The sequence below is a fragment of the Chiloscyllium punctatum genome, chromosome 28 (genome assembly GCF_047496795.1).
Source record: "Chiloscyllium punctatum isolate Juve2018m chromosome 28, sChiPun1.3, whole genome shotgun sequence".
In the NCBI taxonomy this organism is placed as follows: domain Eukaryota; kingdom Metazoa; phylum Chordata; class Chondrichthyes; order Orectolobiformes; family Hemiscylliidae; genus Chiloscyllium; species Chiloscyllium punctatum.
Window position 1 is genome coordinate 27,170 of NC_092766.1, and position 20,258 is coordinate 47,427.

Consider the following 20,258-nt stretch of genomic DNA (forward strand, 5'->3'; position numbering starts at 1 on the left):
ACTACAGAGGGATAACAGCCAAATGCTGGTGAATAGAATGCAAATTGGGATCTCTGGGTCAGCATGGATGAGTTGGACTGAAGGGCGTGCTTACTTGTTGGTCATCTCTATGACTTACCACTGGAACAGTTGTACCCTCGCCAGTTGGGCGCACACTGGCACCGGTCGGGGCCGAGACATCGGCCGTGCATACATTCCTGGGCACATTGAGCTGGAGAGAGAGGGGCACAGAACTGAACCTTCCAGCAAACAATTGACTATATCCTTTAGTGACGCCCCTCCCTTTGTTATCCATTCCCCCCCCCTCCGCCTCACTTTTTCTTTGGTTTGGGCTTGGAGGTAGTTTATCCCTCCACCAACCCCACCCCTCCCCCTTCCTGGGAAACACTCGCAGGATCTTGCTGAGCAAGATCCTCCAGCTGCAAGAGAGCCCTGGCGCCGTTTCCAGGTCAGGGAAAGATCCCCGACGCATGAGTGTACAATGAGACGCAGTGGTGCACCGATTGGGGAGGAAGGGGCGGGGGGGGGGGTGGGGAAGAATGGGACATTGAACCCCCCACCCCAATTCAAGTCCTTTTGTCCCTTGACTGGGTGACCACCAGTTAAAGAACAGGGATGAGGAGCAGTGCAGTCTGGCAGGGCAGGAGGTGGGATTGATTTAGCTGACATGGCTTTCAACCAAAAGAAAAAGAAAATAAACTTGACGATCTGGGGTCTCCTCATGAAGCTCCCCCCTTGGGATCTTGCTGTGCGCACCTCCCGAAATCATGACATCCTTGGAAGAAAAGGAAGCACTTTACTGGCTGCAAGAAGCTGAGAGGGAGCAGATTCAACAGGAGCTTTCAAAAAGAAGTGGGGGAGATTCGGGAAAGACCTGCAGGAGACATTGGGGCTGAGGGGAGGTGTGTGGGGGAGCATGGGAATATTTAGAGAATTTTCTTTCATGGAACTAGCAGGGCCTGATGGCCTGAGTGACCTTCTCTCTGCCAGTTTGTGAAGTAGGCAAGGCAGGCGATCGCTCATGACATCAAACATGGCCTCCAGGCACCATCTGAGCAGCTTCAAGTTCAAGGGTCAGCAGAGGGCAGGATTACGATTGAAAATGGGAAGGAAGGGAAGGGTGACCCTGTGCACACCAAGCATTAACCTCCACCTTCCCTCAAACAGTCGCCATCTTCTCTGGTCATCAACACCTCAGCGATCATGTCAATGGAAGATGGTAAGGGCAGCCATTTTGAAACACCAGCCTGCTGTGAGACGAGGCCAGGGTTTGATTGCGAGGCCGGGCCTTGACTGTTCCAGATGCCTACAGCCCCCACCGCCCACATTTCGACAGTTTGGTTGTTTTTCATTTGAGGGAGATGTGTAGACGAAATGGAAAACTTTGGCTTTGAGCCCAGACTGAGATTTTTCAGTGAGTGCGGCATGTGGGAACACTCACTGGGGCCATGACCTTGTTGTCTCACTCTCTTGGCTTACCCTCTCTGAGGCCTGACCTTTCCTGCTCAGGCCTTGCTGAGGCCTCACTCACACACTGAGTCGGGAACAACACACTTACTACATGGCAGCTTCTCCATCTCTCTCTCTCTCTCTGTTTTCTGTCATCTTTCTCTCAAATTTTCTTTCCCTCCTTACATCTCAGTCTCTCTCTCACTCTGTCTCTCTGCCTCTTTTTCTGTTCCCCCTCTCTGTATCCCTGTCTCTGTCCCTCGCTCACACTCACTCTTTTTCTTCCATATTTCTTTCGCTCTCTTTCAGTATCTCTTTGACTCTCTCTCAGACATAGTCAGTATCTCTCGCTTGATCTGTCAACCCATCCCTTCTTTCCGTATTTCTTTCTTTATGTATTACTCTATTTCTGCAGCTCTGTTCTATCCTCTATCTCTGCCTGTCTGTTCATTTCTCAAGTGTGACTCTCTGTTGCTCTCATTCTGGCTGTCTCTAACTCTGTGTCTGCCTCTAATTCTCTATCTCTCTCTCTCCCTCCCTCTCTCTCTCTCTCTTTCTTTCTCTGTCTTTTTGCTCCCCCCCAACCTCTCTGTTTTTCTCTCTCACGAACCCCCCCTTTCTAATTCTCTCATTCGATATCTGTCTCTATGTCTCTCTCTCTCTCTCTCTCTCTGTGCCTCTCCCTCTGTCTCCTTCAAACCCCTCTCTGATACTCTTTCCCTAGCTCTCCATCTGTAAATCTTTCTCTGTGACACTCTCTCCGTCACTCTGTTTTCCTTCTATCTATATCTGTACTTATCTCTGTTTGCACCCATCCCTGCAGTTTCTCTCTGTGTCTCTCTAACTTGCTCTCTTTCTCTGTTCCTAATCACACCCTCCTCATCTCTCCCCTTTTTCTCTCCCCCGTCCCCCTCTCTTTCCCCCGCCTCTGTGTCCATCAGGGATCCCTGTTAAAGGGCAGTCTGTCTGTCTGTCTCTCTCTCTCAGGGACCCTTGTTAAAGAGGGAATCTCTCTCTCTCTGTCAGGGACCTTGTTAAAGAGGGAATCTCTCTCCCACTCTCTCTGTCAGAGACCCCTGTTAAAGAGGAGTCTCTCTCTCCCTCCTCCCTCTCTGCCTGTCTTGCTCTATATCAGGGATCCCTGTTAAAGAGGAAGTCTCCCTCTCTCTGTCAGGGACCCTTGTTAAAGAGGGAGTCTCTTTTTTTTCTCTCTCTCTGTCAAGGACCCCTGTTAAAGAGGGGGTCTCTATCTCTCTCTCTCTGTCAGGGGACTCTTGTTAAAGAGGGAGTCTCGTATTCTCTCTATCTCTCTCTGTCAGAGACCCCTGTTAAAGAGGGAGTCTCTCTCTCTCTCTCTCTCTCTCTGTAAGGGACCTTGTTAAAGAGGGAGTCTCTCTTTCTCTCCCTCTCTATATCAGGGACCCATGTTAATGAGGGAATCGCTGTCTCTCCCTCTCTGTCTGTCTCACTCTATATCAGGGACCTCTGTTAAAGAGGAAGTCTCTCTCTCTCTCTCTCTCTCTCTCTGTCAGGGATCCCTGTTAAAGAGGGAAGCTCTCTATTTCTCTGTCAGGGACCTTGTTAAAGAGGGAATTTATCTCCCGCTCTCTCTGTCAGGTGCCACTGTTAAAGAGGGAATCTCTCTCTATCCCTCTCTGTCTGTCTCGCTCTATATCAGGGACCCCTGTTAAAGAGGAAGTCTCTGTCTATCAAAAACCCCTGTTAAAGAGGAAGTCTCTCTCTCTTGCTCTCTCTCTCTCTGTCAAGGACCCCTGTTAAAGGAGTCTCTCTCTCTCTCTCTCTCTGTCAAGGACCCCTGTTAAAGGAGTCTCACTCTCTCTCTCTCTCTGTGTCAGGGACCCCTATTAAAGAGGGAGTCTTTCTATCTCTCTCTCTCTCTTTCTCAGGGGACCCTTGCTAAAGAGGGAGTCCCGTTCTCTCTCTCTCTATATCAGGGACCCCCGTTAGAGAGGGAGTCTCTTTTTCTCTCTCTCTCTCTCTCTATATATATATATATATATATAAAATATATATATATATCAGGGACCCCTGTTAAAGAGCTGAAAAATGTGTTGTTGCGCAGCAGGTTAGGCAGCATCAAAGGAGCAGGAGAATCGACATTTCGGGCATAAGCCCTTCTTCAGGAAGTCTCTCTGTCTGTCAGGGACCCCTGTTAAAGTGGGAGTCTCTCTCTCTCTCTCTCTGTGTCTGTCAGGGACCCCTGTTAAAGAGGGAGTCTCTCTCTCTCTCTCTCTCTCCCTCTCTCTTCCCTCCCCCCTCTCTCTCTGTCAGAGACTCCTGTTAAAGTGGGAGTCTGTTTTCCTCTCTCTCTCTGTCAGGGACCCCTGTTAAAGTGGGAGTCTCTCTCTCTGTCTCTCTCTGTCAGGGACCCCTGTTAAGGAGGGAGTCTGTCTCTCTGTCTCTTCCTGTCTGTCAGGGACCTTTGTTAAAGAGGGAGTATCTCTCTCTCTCTCTGTGTGTCAGGGACCCCTGTTAAAAGAGTGAGTCTTTCTCACTCTTTTTGTCCATCAGGGAGTCCTATGAAAGATGGAGCCTCTCTATCATCCCCCCCGCTCTCTTTCTCTCTTGGGATGCTTGTTGAAGAGGGAATCTCTCTCTCTCCCCATCTTTGTCGGGGGTCCAGCCTAAAGTACCATCTGTCCCAGCTAAAGTTGCCAGCTCAAGCACAAACTGACAGGGGATCACCAGGGACCTACGTTTCCGCATTTCGACTGGCTCCGTTCTCTGAAGATAGCCCGGGCCTGTGTTCACCGGGTGTTTTGAAGAATGAGGGGAAGAGTCTCATAGAAACCAGTAAAATTCTAACAGGACTAGGCAAGGGGAAGGGAGGATGGATGTTTCCGCTGACCCAGGGAGGGAGTAGTGTCAACCAGGGGGTCACAGTCAAGGGGGAGAAATATCTACACCCAAAGAGTGGGGGGAGCTTGTGGGAGTCTCTCCCACAGAAAGCGATCAAGACCCGTATACTGAATGTTTGCAAGAAGGAGTTGGGTATAGATCCCGGGACTAAAGTGATCAAAGCAGGAACAGCGGATTGAATTGGACAATCAGCCACTGAATGGTGGAGAAGATGGAAGGGCCGAATAGTCAACTCCTGCTCCTATATTCTAGGGACACTGTCAACGTAGCAATGGGTTCACCCTTGGCACTGCCTGTCTGGACAGCACCTGTCTCTCCCCACACCCAACTGCCCAGCTCATGGGAGCAACACCATGAGACCATTCAGCCCCCATTGTACAACCCTGTCCCTCAAGCAGATCACGGCGCTAACACCCTTGCCTCAGCACCCAATTCTGGCTCCCTCGATCAGCTGTAAAAGATCCGGCTACTCACGCACGCAGAGACCCCGACTCTCGTAGTATCCGGGGCAGCAGTGCGCTCGCTTGCGATACTCGGTCTGCACCCCCACGCGGTAAGTCACACGGTAGCTGATCCTGCAACGGAAGGCGAGAGAGTGGGAAATGGTCAAATCTGTGGTTGGTTTTACACTGCGGACCGCAAACAAGAATAGGGTGGCCGCCGCTTAAGAAAAAGGTACGGAAGGGGCTTTGGGAGACATATGACTGCCCTCTGTGCTACTTTCCAGGGACATCAAAGCCAATCACAGTGGCTCAATTCGACATTGTTTCAGGAGAGCTCAGCCTAGCAACAGCGCTCTGATTGGCCAGGCCGCAGGTCGATTCACAGGATGTGGACGTCGCTGGTGAGGTCAGCATGTATTTTCATCCTTCATCAGCCAGGGGGTGTTTAAGAGTCAACCACGTCGCCATGGGGGTGGTCTGGAGTCACATGTAGGCCCACATCTGGTGAGAGTCACCCCATCTGTGAACCCCAACAGGGGGTGTTTTAGCTGATGATTGAGAGTGTTGCAATCGCCCTGTGGCCCCAGAACGTTAACTGGGGGGAGCGCCCTGGATAATACCAGCCCAAGTGGCAACGGCAATGAGAAAAGATCTGGCAGGCAATCAGGCAGCCCAGTGGCTCAATGGTTGCACCACTACCTCACAGCACCAGGGACCCGGGTTCGGTTCCACCCTTGGTACAAGTGTCTGTATGGAGTTTGCACATTCTCCCCACCTGCTTGTGCGGGTTAACTCAGGGTGCTCTGGTTTCCTCCCACAATCCAAAGATGTGCTATATAGAGTGGATTGGCCGTGCTAAATGGTCCCATAGTGCCCTGGGATGTGCAGGTTAGGGTGGATTGGCCGTGCTAAATTGTCCCATAGTGCCCAGGGATGTACAGGTTAGGGTGGATTGGCCATGCTAAATTGTCCCATAGTGCCCTGGGATGTGCAGGTTAGGGTGGATTGGCCGTGCTAAATGGTCCCATGGTGTCCGGGGATGTGCAGGTTAGGGTGGATTGGCCATGCTAAATTCTCACATAGTGTCCAGGGGTGTGCAGGTTAGGGTGGATTGGCCATGCTAAATTGTCCCGTAGTGTCCGGGGATATGCAGGTTAGGTGGATTGGCCATATTAAATTGTCCTACAGTGCCTAGGGATGTGCAGGTTAGGGTGGATTGGCCATGCTAAATTGTCCCATAGTGTCCGGGGATATGCAGGTTAGGGTGGATTGGCCATATTAAATTGTCCTACAGTGCCCAGGGATGTGCAGGTTAGGGTGGATTGGCCATGCTAAATTGTCCCATAGTGTCCGGGGATATGCAGGTTAGGGTGGATTGGCCATGCTAAATTGTCCCATAGAGCCCCAGGGATGTGCAGGTTAGGGTGGATTGGCCAAGCTATATTGTCCCATAGTGTCCAGGGATGTGCAGGTTAGGGTGGATTGGCCATGCTAAATTGTCCCATAGTGTCCAAGGATGTGCAGGTTAGGTGCATTAGTCAGGGGTAAATGTAGAGTGATAGGGTAGGGGAATAGGTCTGGGTGGGTTATTCTTCAGAGGGTTGGTGTGGACTTGTTGGGCTGAAGGGTCTGCTTCTATACTGTAGGGATTCTTCAATTCATAACCTGTAAACCAAACAGTGGCCATCACTGGGTGGGGAGGACGCTACCCTGGGTCAAGATGTATTAACTCCCCTCGACTGAATGCATCCGAGAGATCTTGTGGGACCTTGCTGTGAGTGGATGGGTTGCCGAGTCTCCTGACTCGCAGGTGGCGTCAAAATGACGAGGCGGCAAAGTAGCTACCAGACGCTCTGAAGCGGGGCCGCGCATCGTGTCTGACCAGAGGAGGGTGGGGAAGGAGGGGGCGCTGAAGCCTCACAACTAGGCTGCAACCAGGCCTCTTGCTCTCACTTGTGTCTGGTGCACTTGAAGCGGCTCCTGGGGTCGTCGCAGTCCTCCTTGTAGGGCTCGTCATGTGGCGTCAGCAAAGCCTCCTGCTTGGTGACTGAATAGCTGAAAAGTGGTGGGTGGGGGGAATGGAAGAGAGAGAGAGAGGAGCAGGGTGTTAATTGACCGACAGTTGCTAGGCGACCCTCCAGGCCCGGGCCTGGGTTCTTCAGCGGCTGAAGATTCCTCGGTAGCTCCTGGGATGAAAAGAAATCTCTTGGCAGGAACTTGGTGCTGTTGCCATGTACCTGCTGCTGCCCTTGTCCTTCCAGGTGGGTTCAGAGGTCATGGATTTGAAAGGTATTGGTCCCTTTCCCTCTGGACTCCCACCTCTGATTCTCCCCAAGCCCCAACCTTCTCCCACTCGCACATACTCCTTCACCCCATCCCTCCACCACCCCACTGTCGGTTCCCCTCCCTCCTCCTGCCAACCACGACGCTGTCTACTTGACCTCTCACCTTTCCCAGTGGCTGCACACGTTAGGGTCACTTGGGTTCAAAGGGCAGGCCGGCAGGAGGAGGTTGCAGAGCAGGAGGACCTCGGGCAACATGCACAATGGCTTCATCCTGAAAGGGAAACACATGGAGAGGAGAGAGTCAAATACCAAATGCAGAAACATGGAGAGTAGGAGCGGGGAGTATTCGGCTCCTCGAAACTGCTCTCCCGTTCGATGGGATTGTGGCTGATCATCCAACTCAGTCCCCACTTTGATCCCTTTAGTCCCAACATCTCCATCCAACTCCTTCTCAAAAACATTCCGTGTCCCGGCTTTCTGTGGGAGAGAATCCCACAGGTACCCCCTCCCCACTCTCAGGGTGAAGACATTTCTCCCCATCTCAGTCCCACTCCGTCCCATTCAGACTATGACCACCCCCATGGTTCTGGACTCCCCCTCCCGGGTCATGGGGAACATCCTTCCTGCCTTACCCACTGTCTAGACCTGTTAGAATTTGAGAGGTTTGGGAGTTAGTGGGTGTGTACGTGTGTGTGTACGTGTGTGTGTGTGTGTGTGTGTGTGTGTGTGTGTGTGTGTGTGTGTGAGAGAGAGAGAGTCTGAGAGTGTACGTGTGAGAGAGAGAGTCTGTGAAAGTGTGTGTAAGAGAGTGTGTGTGTGATAGAGTCTGAGTGTGTGTAAGAGTGTGTGTGAGCGAGAGTCTGTAAGAGTGTGTGTATGTGTGTGTGAGAAAGAGAGTGTGTGTAAGAGAGTGTGTGTATGTGTGTGAGAGTAAGAGAGTGTGTGTGTGAGTAAGAGAGTGTGTGTGTGAGTAAGAGAGTGTGTGTGAGAAAGAGAGTGTGTGTGTGTGTGTGAGAGAGTCTGTGAGAGTGTGTGTGTGTGAGAGAGAGTCTGTGAGAGTGTGTGTGTGTGTGTGTGTGACAGAGTCTGTGAGAGTGTGTGTAAGCGAGTGTCTGTGAGTGTGTAACAGTGTGTGTGTGAGAGAGAGAGAGTCTGTGAGAGTGTGTGTAAGAGTGGGTGTGTGAGAAAGAGAGTCTGTGAGAGAGAGTGAGTGTGTCTGTGAGAGAGACTCTGAGAGAGAGAGTGTGAGTGAAAGAGAGTCTATGAGAGTGTATGTAAGAGTGTGTTTGTGTGAGAGAGAGTCTGTGAGTGTGTGTGTGTGTAAGAGAGTGTGTGTGAGAGAGAGAGTCTGTGAGTGTGTGTGTGTGTGTGTGTAAGAGAGTGTGTGTGAGAGAGAGAGTTTGATTGTGTGAGAGCGATACTGTGTGTGAGAGAGAGATGGTGAGTGTGTGTGTGAGAGAGAGAGACACTGAGAGTGTGTGAGAGAGAGAGTCTGTGAGAGTGTGTGTGTGTGTAAGAGAGTGTGTGTGTGAGAGAGAGTCTGTGAGTGTGTGTGTAAGAGAGTGTGTGTGTGAGAGAGAGTCTGTGAGTGTGTGTGTGTGTGTGTAAGAGAGTGTGTGTGTGTGTGTGTGTGTGAGAGAGAGTCTGTGAGTGTGTGTGTGAGAGAGAGTGTGTGTGAGAGAGAGAGTCTGTGTGTGTGAGAGAGAGTCTGAGTGTATGAGAGAGAGAGTAAGTGTGTCTGTGTATGAGAGAGAGTTTGAGTGTGTGAGAGCAATACTGTGTGTGTGTGTGAGAGAGAGTGAGAGTGTGTGTGTGAGAGAGAGAGTCTGTGAGAGAGTCTGTGAGTGTGTGTGTGAGAGAGAGTCTGTGAGTGTGTCTGTGTAAGAGAGTGTGTGTGCGAGAGAGAGAGTCTGTGAGTGTGTCTGTGTAAGAGAGTGTGTGTGAGAGAGAGTCTGTGAGTGTGTCTGTGTAAGAGTGTGTGTGTGAGAGAGAGTCTGTGAGTGTGTCTGTGTAAGAGAGTGTGTGTGAGAGAGCGAGTCTGTGAGTGTGTGTGTGTGAGAGAGAGTCTGTGAGAGAGAGTGAGTGTGTCTGTGTATGAGATAGTCTGAGAGTGTGTGAGCGATACTGTGTGTGAGAGAGAGAGTGTGTGTGTGAGAGAGTGTCTGTGAGAGAGTGTGTGTGTGAGAGAGAGAGAGAGAGTCTGTGAGTGTGTGTGTGAGACAGAGTCTGTGAGGGTGTGTGTATGTGTAAGAGTGTGTGTGAGAGAGAGAGTCTGTGTGAGAGTGTGTGAGAGAGAGATAGTCTGTGTGAGTGTGTGTAAGAGTGGGTGTGTGAGAGAGAGAGTCTGTGAGAGTGTAAGAGAGTAGGTGTGTGTGAGTGAGAGAGAGTCTGTGAGAGTGTGTGAGAGAGAGAGTCTGTGAGAGTGTGTGAGAGAGAGAGTCTGTGAGAGTGTTTGTGTGTAAGAGAGTGTGTGAGCGAGAGAATCTGTGAGAGTGTGTGTGTAAGAGCGTGTGTGTGAGAGAGAGACAGTCTGTGAGAGAGTGTGTGTGTGTGAGAGAGAGAGTCTGTGAGAGAGTGAGTCAGTGTGTCTGTGTATGAGAGAGAGTCTGAGAGTGAGAGTGTGTCTTTTCTGTGAGTGTGTGTGTGAGAGTCAGAGAGTGTGTGTGTGTGAGAGTCAGAGAGTGTGTGTGTGTGTGTGTGTGAGAGAGAGTCTGAGTGTGTGTGTGAGAGAGAGTCTGAGTGTGTGAGAGAGAGAGTCTGAGAGAGAGTGTGTGTGTGTGTGAGAGAGAGTCTGAGAGTGTGTGTGTGAGAGAGCGTCTGTGCGAGAGTGTGTGTAAGAGTGTGTTTGTGTGAGAGAGTCTGTGAGTGTGTGTAAGAGAGTGGGTGTGTGAGAGTCTGTGAGAGTGTGTGTGTGTGTGAGAGAGAGAGAGAGTGAGTGTGTCTGTGTATGAGATAGAGTCTGAGAGTGTGTGAGAGCGATACTGTGTGTGTGAGAGAGAGTGTGTGTGTGTGAGAGAGAGTCTGTGAGAGAGTGTGTGTGTGAGAGTCTTGTGAGTGTGTGTGTGTAAGAGAGTCTGTGAGTGTGTGTGTGTAAGAGAGTCTGTGGGTGTGTGTGTAAGAGAGTGTGTGTGAGAGAGAGTCTGTGGGTGTGTGTGTAAGAGTGGGTGTGAGAGAGAGTCTGTGAGAGTGTGTGTGTGTGAGAGAGAGTCTGTGAGTGTGTGTGTGTAAGAGAGTATGTGTGAGAGAGAGAGTGAGTGTGTCTGTGTATGAGATAGAGTCTGAGAGTGTGTGAGAGCGATACTGTGTGTGTGAGAGAGAGTGTGTGTGTGTGAGAGAGAGTCTGTGAGAGAGTGTGTGTGTGAGAGTCTTGTGAGTGTGTGTGTGTAAGAGAGTCTGTGAGTGTGTGTGTGTAAGAGAGTCTGTGGGTGTGTGTGTGTAAGAGAGTGGGTGTGAGAGAGAGAGAGTCTGTGGGTGTGTGTGTAAGTGAGAGAGTGTGTGAGAGAGTGTGTGTATGAGAGTGTGTGTGAGAGAGAGAGACTGTGAGAGTGTGTGTGAGAGAGAGAGACTGTGAGAGTGTGTGTGAGAGAGAGAGTGTCTGTAAGAGTGTGTGTGTGAGAGAGAGTCTGTAAGAGTGTGTGTGTGTGAGAGAGAGTGTGTGTGTGTGTGTATGTATGAGAGAGAGTCTGTGAGAGTGTGTGTGTGAGAGAGAGTGAGTGTGTCTGTGTATGAGATAGAGTCTGAGTGTGTGTGTGAGAGAGAGAGTCTGTGAGAGTGTGTGTAAGAGAGTGTGTGTGTGAGAGAGAGAGTCTGTGAGAGTGTGTGTGTGAGAGAGAGAGTCAGTGTGTGTGTAAGACAGTGTGTGTGAGAGAGTCTGTGAGAGTGTGTGTAAGACAGTGTGTTTGTGTGAGAGAGAGTCTGTGAGTGTGTGTGAGAGAGAGAGTCTGAGTGTGTGTGTGTAAGAGAGTGTGTGTGAGAGAGAGAGAGTCTGTGAGTGTGTGTAAGAGAGTGTGTGAGAGAGAGAGTCTGTGAGAGTGTGGGTGTGTAAGAGAGTGTGTGTGAGAGAGAGAGTATGTGAGACTGTGTGTGTAAGAATGTGTGTGAGAGAGTGTCTGTGTGAGTGTGCGTGTGTGAGAGAGTCTGTGAGTGTGTGTGTAAGAGAGAGTGTGTGTGAGAGAGAGAGTCTGTGAAAGTGTGTGTGTAAGAATGTGTGTGAGAGAGAGAGTCTGTGAGAGTGTGTGTGTGAGAGAGGGAGTGTGTAAGAGAATGAGTGTGTGTGAGAGAGAGAGAGTTTGTGAGAGTGTGGGTGTGTAAGAGAGTGTGTGTGTGTGAGAGAGAGTCTGTGAGTGTGTGTGTGTAAGAGAGTGTGTGTGTAACAGTGTGTGAGAGAGAGTCTGTGAGAGTGTGTGTGAGAGAGGGAGTGTAAGAGAATGAATGTGTGTGTGAGAGAGAGTCTGTGAGAGTGTGTGTGAGAGAGAGAGTCTGTGAGAGTGTGTAAGAGAGTGAGTGTGTGAGAGAGAGCCTGTGAGAGAGTGTGTGTAAGAGTGTGTGTGTGTGTGTGTGAGAGAGAGAGAGAGTCTGTGAGAGTGTTTAAGAGAGTGTGTGTGAGAGAGTCTGTGAGAGTGTGTAAGAGAGTGTGGGTGAGAGAGAGCGTATGAGAGTGTGTGTGTGAGAGAGTCTGTGAGAATCCGTCTGTGAGACTGTGTGTGTGTGTGTGTGTGTATAATAGAGTGTGTGAGAGAGAGAGTCTGTGAGTGTGTGTGTAAGAGAGTGTGTGAGAGACAGTCTGTGAGTGTGTGTGTGTGTAAGAGAGTGTGTGAGAGACAGTCTGTGAGTGTGTGTGAGTGTGAGAGACAGTCTGTGAGTGTGTGTGTAAGAGAGAGTGTGAGAGAGTCTGTGAGAGAGAGAGTCTGTGAGAATGTGTGTGTGAGAGTCAGTCTGTGAGTGTGTGTGTAAGAGAGTGTGTGAGAGACAGTCTGTGAGTGTGTGTGTGTAAGAGAGTGTGTGAGAGACAGTCTGTGAGTGTGTGTGTGTGTAAGAGAGTCTGTGAGAGACAGTCTGTGAGTGTGTGTGTAAGAGAGTGTGTGAGAGACAGTCTGTGAGTGTGTGTGTGTGTAAGAGAGTGTGTGAGAGACAGTCTGTGAGTGTGTGTGTGTAAGAGAGTGTGTGAGAGACAGTCTGTGAGTGTGTGTGTGTGTAAGAGAGTGTGTGAGAGACAGTCTGTGAGTGTGTGTGTGTGTAAGAGAGTGTGTGAGAGACAGTCTGTGAGTGTGTGTGTAAGAGAGTGTGTGAGAGAGTCTGTGAGAGTGTGTGTGTGAGAGAGAGAGAGTCTGTGAGTGTGTGTGAGAGTCAGTCTGTGAGAATGTGTGTGTGCAAGAGATTGTGTGAGAGAGTATGTGAGTCTGTGTAAGAGTGTGTGTGAGAGAGTATGTGAGTCTGTGTAAGAGTGTGTGTGTGAGAGAATGTGTGTGTCTGTGTATGAGAGAGAGTCTGAGAGTGTGAGAAAGAGTGTGTCTTGTCTGTGTGTATGTGAATGTGTGAGAGTGTGTGAGACAGAGTGTGTGTGTGTGTGTGTATGTGTGTGAGAATCTGTGAGAGAGTGTGTGTGTGTGTGTGTGTGTGTGTGTCTGGCTGTGTGTGTGAGAGACAGAGTCTGTGAGAGTGTGTATGTGAGTGAGAGAGAGTGTGTATGTGTGAGAGAGTCTGATAGAGATGTGTGTGTGTGAGAGAGAGAATGTCTGTGCACGAGGGTCACAGTGTGTGTGGGAGAGTGAGCGACACTGGGAAATGATGCCCTAACCCCTGAGTAGTCAGTCAAGTGGGAGCCGCTCGGATGGAAAGGTGGGAGGGAGAGTTCAGGAAAAGAATCGAGCGGCCGATCAAAAAGGGGGTCAGTGTCAGGTGGGAGGAGCAGGTCAGAGCAGGCAGACCTGAGAAAATCGACCTCACACAGTGGCCATTGAGAGAGCACCTTTACGACAGTAAACCAGCACCCACACCCCCCCAAATCCCTAACCCAGAGCTCTCACAGGAACGATTCTCAAATCAAATCGGACCCTCAACCCGGTCAGGACATAGCAGGGGGAGGTGAGCAAACCTCAATCATGGTGATCAGTTTTAAAGTGAGTCTGATCGAGGGAGGGAGGGAGAGGGAGAGAGACAGAGAGAGAATTGGGTAGTGTGGGGGTTCAGAGGTTTCTGGAAAAATCACCTGAGCTCAGGCCTCACCCAACCCACCCCAGTGGGCCAAGTGATGGGAAGGGGCTGGAGGAGGTGACAGAGATAGGGAGGGGGAGTAGGGGGCAGGAGGGGGTGACAGAGATAGGGAGGGGGTGTAGGGGGCTGGAGGGGGTGACAGAGATAGGGAGGGGTTAACAGAGATAGGGAGGGGGTGTAGGGGGCTGAAGGGGGTGACAGAGAGAGGGAGGGGGTGTAGGGGGCAGGAGGGGGTGACAGAGATAGGGAGGGGCTGGAGGGGTTAACAGAGATAGGGAGGGGGCTGAAGGGGGTGACAGAGATAGGGAGGGGGTGTAGGGGGCTGGAGGGGGTGACAGAGATAGGGAGGGGGTGTAGGGGCTGGAGGGGGTGACAGAGATAGGGAGGGGGTGTAGGGGGCTGGAGGGGGTGTAGGGGGCTGGAGGGAATGACAGAGATAGGGAGGGGGTGTAAGGGACTGGGGGTGGTGACAGAGATAGGGAGGGGGTGTAAGGGACTGGATGGGGTGACAGAGATAGGGAAGGGGGTGTAGGGGGCTGGAGGGGGTGTAGGGGGCTGGAGGGAGTGACAGAGATAGGAAGGGGGTGTAAGGGACTGGAGGGGGTGACAGAGATAGGGAGGGGGTGTAGGGGGCTGGAGGGGGTGACAGAGATAGGGAGGGGGTGTAGGGGGCTGGAGGGGGTGTAGGGGGCTGGAGGGAATGACAGAGATAGGGAGGGGGTGTAAGGGACTGGGGGTGGTGACAGATAGGGAGGGGGTGGAGGGGGCTGGAGGGGGTGTAGGGGGCTGGAGGGAGTGACAGAGATAGGAAGGGGGTGTAAGGGACTGGAGGGGGTGACAGAGATAGGGAGGGGGTGTAGGGGGCTGGAGGGGGTGACAGAGATAGGGAGGGGGTGTAGGGGCTGGAGGGAGTGACAGAGATAGGAAGGGGGTGTAAGGGACTGGAGGGGGTGACAGAGATAGGGAGGGGGTGTAGGGGGCTGGAGGGGGTGACAGAGATAGGGAAGGGGGTGTAGGGGCTGGAGGAGGTGACAGAGATAGGGAGGCGGTGTAAGGGACTGGATGGGGTGACAGAGATAGGGAAGGGGGTGTAGGGGCTGGAGGGGGGGACAGAGATAGGGAAGGGGGTGTAGGGGCTGGTGGAGGTGACAGAGATAGGGAGGGGGGGTAGGGGCTGGAGGAGGTGACAGAGATAGGGAAGGGGGTGTAGGGGCTGGTGGAGGTGACAGATAGGGAGTGGGCTAGAGGGCGATGACAGAGATAGCAAGGAGTGTCGGGACTGGAAGGTGTTACAGGGGCAGGTAGGGGGCTGGAGGAGGGGACAGAGATAGAGAAGGGGTGTAGGCAGCTGGAGGCGGTAACAGAGATAGGTAGAGGCTGGAGGAGGGGACAGAGATAGGGTAGGGGTTGGAGGAGGTGTAGGGGGCTGCAGGGGGTGTCAGAGCTAGGAAGAGGGTGTATGGGGCTGGAAGGGGTTACAGTGACAGGTAGGGGGCTGGAGGGGATGACAGATAGTGAGGGGGTGTAGGGGGCTGGAGGTGGTGACAGAGACAGGGAGGCTTGGAAGGGGCTGGAGGAGATTACAGAGATAGGGATGTAGGTACCGGAGGTGTTACAGGGATAGGGAGGGGGTGATCTGAGGAGGTTTTCCCTCACCTCTCAGCCTTCCTGGGTTCCTGATCCTCTCTGGACAGAGAGTGGATCGTTGGGCATCCGTCTCTCAGACCGGACTCCTGGAAAAACAACAGCGCGGAGAGTTTGGGAACGAACAGGAAGCTGTCAGCTCTGGGCTCAGCTCCTGCCAGTTCCCCTGTTGGGAAATGAGCAATTCGCAGCCCTGGGCTCCGTGTGCCGATAAGATAGAGGACGTTTCCTTCACTCTTAGCCTGCATATGGCAATGAATCATCACCTCAGCTCGACAGCTTCCCGTCTCCCCTCGGAACATCTCCCTCTACCCAACTACAGACTGCACAACAGATGGTCATTCAATGCAGAGGCTGTTTCTGCCTTTGTCCACACAGCCACCTAGTCAGGTCCATTGCTGACCCACTCTCTGCCCCAATAGGTGTGTGTATGTGTGTGTGTTTGAATGTGTAAGTGTGTGTATATATGTGTATTTGAGTGTGTGTGTATATTTTTCTGTGCATTTGAGTGGGTGTGTATATCTATGTATTTGAGTGTGTGTGAGTGAGTGTGTATATTTGTGTATTTGAGTGTGTGTGTGTTTTTACACTAAGTAACATGTAGACTCTCGATCCTTCCTGTTTGGGCAATGAATTCCAATCTGAGACTCGCCGGGGAAATGAGTCACATTCCAAGTGATTCTTCAAATGGATCCTCTGAGGATTGAGGGATCTCCGGAGGGTTAAGGAATTTCCCGAGGATGAAGGGATTGCCATTTGTTGAGTTTTTGATTCAAACTGATCCTGGGGTAGGTATGAGAGCGACTCTCAATCCGTGACACACAGCCCCCTCCCAAGAGGGTCCACATCCTTCAATGAGGGGCTGAGGGTGTTTGGGGTAGTGAGGTACAGAGGAGACTCCAGTTCGTGAGTGGATTGAGGGAGTCTTAGAGATGTACAGCATGGAAACAGACCCTTCGGTCCAAATCGCCCATGCTGACCAGATACCCTAATCTAGTCTCATTTGCCAACACCTGGCCCATATCCCTCCAAACCCTTCCTATTCATGTCCCCATCCAGATGCCTTTTAAATGTAATTGTACCAGCCTCCACCTGGCACTTCCTCTGGCAGCGCATTCTATACATGCACCACCTTCTGTGTGAAGTTGCCCCTCAGGTCCCTTTTAAATCTTTCTGCCCTCACCTAAACCTATGCCCCTCTAGTTCTGGACTCCCCCACCCCAGGGAAAAGACTTTGCCTATTTACCCTATCCATGCTCCTCATGATTTTATAAACCTCTATAAGGTCACCCCTCAGCCTCCGACGCTCCAGGGAAAACAGCCTCAGCCTGTTCAGCCTCTCCCTGTAGCTCAAACCCTCCAACCCCAGCAACATCCTTGTAAATCTTTTCTGAACCCTTTCAAGTTTTGCAACATCCTTCCAATAGGACGGAGACAAGATTTGCACGCAATATTCCGAAAGTGACCTAATCAATGTCCTGTACAGCCGCACCATGACCTCCCAACTCCTGTACTCAGTGCTCTAACCAATAAAGGAAAGCATACCAAACGCCTTCTTGACTATCCTATCGACCTGTGACTACTTTCAAGGAGCTATGAACCTGCACTCCAAGGTCTCTTTGTTCAGCAACACTCCCCAGGACCTTACCATTAAGTGTATAAGTTCTGCTCTGATTTGCCTTTCCAAAATGGAGTACCTTACCTTTATCTAAATTAACCTCCATCTGCCACTCCTCAGCCCATTGGCCCATCTGGTCCAGATCCTGTTGTAATCTGAGGTAACCTTCTTCGCTGTCCACTACACCTCCAATTTTGGTATCATCTGCAAACTTACTAACTATACCTCCTATGTTCACATCCAAATTTTTTATATAGATCGTTCTGCTATAACACACATTTCGTTGATGCAATCTTGCTTTAGCGCGATTGAAAAATTGGGGGACAACGTTTCGATTATGTGAACTTTTTAAGTGTGTTTTCATTAAACGCAATTCTGACCCCGTTAGTTCAAATGGTGCTGCTATTACACAGTTTTCTCATGACATGGGCTAGCACAAGAATGTAAATGAGAATAGCACGTGTGACAGCAGAACTGACTGTATAAATGACAAAAAGTAGTGGGCCCAGCGCCGATCCTTGTGGCACTCCCCTGGTCACAGGCCTCCAGTCTGAAAAACAACCCTCCACCACCACCCTCTGTCTTCTCCCTTTGAGCCAGTTCTGTATCCAAATGGTTAGTTCTCCCTGTATTCCATGAGATCTAACCTTGTTAATCAGTCTCCCATGGGGAACCTTGTTGAATGCCTTACTGAAGTCCATATAGATCACATCTACTGCTCTGCCCTCATCAATCCTTCTTCAGAAAAATCAATCAAGTTCATGAAACATGATTTCCCATGCACAAAGCCCATAGTTGACTAACCCTAATCAGTCCTTGCCTTGAGATTGCAAGGGGACAGAGGAAGTCTTGACTGAGTGAGGGGTTTGAGGGAGTTTCGAGTTAGAGAGGGTATTAAGGGAGTCTTGAGTTTTTGAGGGGATTAAGGGAGTCTTCAGTCAGAGAGGGGATTGAAGGATTTTAGTAAAATGAGAGGATCGAGGAAGACTTGGCTAAATGAGGAGTTTGAGGATGTGTTAGATAAATGAGGGGATTAGATTAGATTAGGTGCCCTACAGTATGGAAACAGGCCCTTCGGCCCAACAAGTCCACACTGAACCTCCAAAGAGTAATCCATCCAGACCAATCGCCTACATTTACCTCTGACTAACGCACCTATCACTATGGGCAATTTAGCGTGGCCAATCCACCCTAACCCTGCACATCTTTGGATTGTGGGAGGAAACCAGAGCACCCGGAGGAAACCCACGCAGACACGGGGAGAATGTGCAAACTCTACATAGGCAGGCATCCGAGGTGGGAATCGTACCCGAGTCCCTGGCACTGTGACACTCCCAGGACAGGGACAATTAGATACAGAGTAAAGCTCCCTCTATAGCCTCCCTATGAAACCCTCCTCTATTCTTTGATGGGAGACATCTGTCTGGTGTTCTTGTGGTTTATGGTTCCCAGGATTGAGCTCCCATGTGGCGTAACGTATCCCAGACTCTTGTCACCTCCTGTCCGTTCAGGGAACGGCCATGGGGCTGCTGAATCGTTGAGGAAGATGTGATTTGTTTAGGCCCCATGTTCTTACAACGAGCTCAGCACACCCCCACCCCCCCCCCCCCCCCCCCCCCCCCACCCCCCAGGAAGGAGTGACGTTAGCAGTGAGGACACCCTGGGAAACTGAGGGGAGGGGAGGGATACCTGTGTGGGATCAGCTGTGCACGTGGCCCCCGAATTGACATTTTCTGGATGAAAGCTGTCCATCCCATGGTTATGATCACTCATCCCCAGTCGGGCGACAGAAGAAAGGTGGTGGCCTAGTGGGGATGTCACTGTCAGTATTATCCCTCGACTTTATTAACTCAGCCAACGTTCTGGGGACCCTGGGTTCGAATCCAGGTGCAGTCAAAAAAGAAAGACCCAGAATTAAGAATTAATTGGATTGTCGGAAAACCTCATCTGGTCCAGCAACGTCCTTTATTATGTTTGTTTATATTGAGAAGGACTTCAAAGTTAACTCGCAGCTTATTTCTTTGTAATTCTACTGATTGTATTAAGGCAATGGTTAACCTTTTTAAAGTCGTTTCTTTTGCTACATTGTACCCTTATGTTCCTAAGATGGTACCGTGAGTGCCATGAGTCACTTTTCACTGTACAATGACAATAAAATCAAAATCACGAAGGGAAGGGAACTGCCAACCTAACTCAGTCTGGCCTACACATGACTCCAGACCCACAGCAAGATGGTTGACTCGCAACTGCCCCCTGAAAGGGCCCAGCAAGCCACTCAATCGCGATGTTAAGCATGGGGTCTGCAGTGGTTCAAGATGGCCGCTCACCACCACCTACTACAAGGTTTGGGGGGGTGGGGGTGGGGAGGGGAGATCCAGGGAACAGGACAATAAATGCTGGGCCCAGCCGACGATTCCGACAGAGAGAATTCTTGGTCTCTCTTCTCAAATGTACCTGGCCCACCTTGGGAGTGAATTCCACAGGCTAACCATCTTCTGGGTGAAGGGAAGGTTTTTCATCTCAGTCCTACCCCATATCCTGAGCGGGTACGATCAAAGGGTCAGTCCTGATGGAGCGGGCACTATAGGAGGGTCAGTGCTGAGGGAGTGGGCACTGTCAGAGGGTCAGCGCTAAGGGAGTGGGCACTATAGGAGGGTCAGTGCTGAGGGAGCGGGCGCTGAGGGAGGGTCAGTGCTGAGGGAGTGGGCGCTGTCGGAGGGTCAGTACCAAGGGAGCATGCACTGTTGGAGGGTCAGCGCTGATGGAGTGGGCACTATAGGAGAGTCAATGCTGAAGGAGTGGGCACTGTCAGAGGGTCAGTACCAAGAGAACAAGCCCTGTTGAAGGGTCAGTGCTGATGGAGCATGTACTGTGAGAGGGTCAGCGCTGAGGGAGTGGGTACTGTCAGAGGGCTGGTGCTGAGGAAGTGAACACTGTAAGAGGATCAGGGCTGAGGGAGCGGGCACTGTCAGAGGGTCATTTCTGAGGGAGTGGGTACTGTCGGAGGGTCAGTGCCAAGGGAGTGGGTACTGTAAGAGGGTCAGTGCTGAGGGTGTGGGCACTGTCATAGGATCAGCGCTGATTGAGCGGCACTGTCAGAGTGTCGGTCCTGAGGAAGCAGGTGCTGTCAAAGGGTCAGTGCTGAGGGAGTGGGCACTATAGGAGGGTCAGTCCTGATGGAGCGGGTACTGTCAGAGGGTCAATGCTGAAGGAGTGGGCACTGTTAGACAGTCATTCCTGAGGGAGTGGGTACTGTTGGAGGGTCAGTGCCAAGGGAGTGGGTGCTGTCAGAGGGTCAGCACTGAGGAAGTGGGCATTGTAAGAGGGTCAGTGCTGAGGGAGTGGGCACTGTCAGAGGGTCAGTGTTGAGGGTGTGGGCACTGTCGGAGGGTTTTTGCTGAGGGAGCGGGCACTTTCAGTGCGTCAGTGCTGAGGAAGTGGCACTGTCAGAGGGTCAGCACCAAGGGATCAGACACTGTCAGAGGGTCAGCGCTGAGGGACATGGCGCTAGATAGAGTCAGTGCTGAGGGAACAGGCACTGTTGGAGAGTCAGTGCTGAGGGAGTGGGTGCTGTCGGAGGGTCAGTGCTGAGGGAGTGGGTGCTGTCGGAGGGTCAGTGCTGAGGGAGTGGGTGCTGTCGGAGGGTCAGTGCTGAGGGAGTGGGTGCTGTCGGAGGGTCAGTGCTAAGGGATCAGGCACTGTCAGAGGGTCAGTGCTGAGGGAGTG

General features: G+C 51.4%; 1 protein-coding gene across 1 annotated transcript in view; it reads right to left on the reverse strand.

Annotated features, from left to right (window-relative positions):
* Nucleotides 1-20,258, reverse strand: part of LOC140453870 (uncharacterized) — a gene marked incomplete at its 3' end in the record, with an annotated part of 89,668 nt that overhangs the window by 25,711 nt on the left and 43,699 nt on the right. Inside the window, exons 4-7 of the mRNA XM_072548730.1 lie at nt 7,221-7,328; nt 6,726-6,827; nt 4,804-4,904; nt 119-211 (exon numbers count right to left, since the gene is read on the reverse strand). Coding sequence (XP_072404831.1) covers nt 119-211; nt 4,804-4,904; nt 6,726-6,827; nt 7,221-7,327 — 403 coding nt within the window. The remainder of the gene's footprint in view (nt 1-118; nt 212-4,803; nt 4,905-6,725; nt 6,828-7,220; nt 7,329-20,258) is intronic.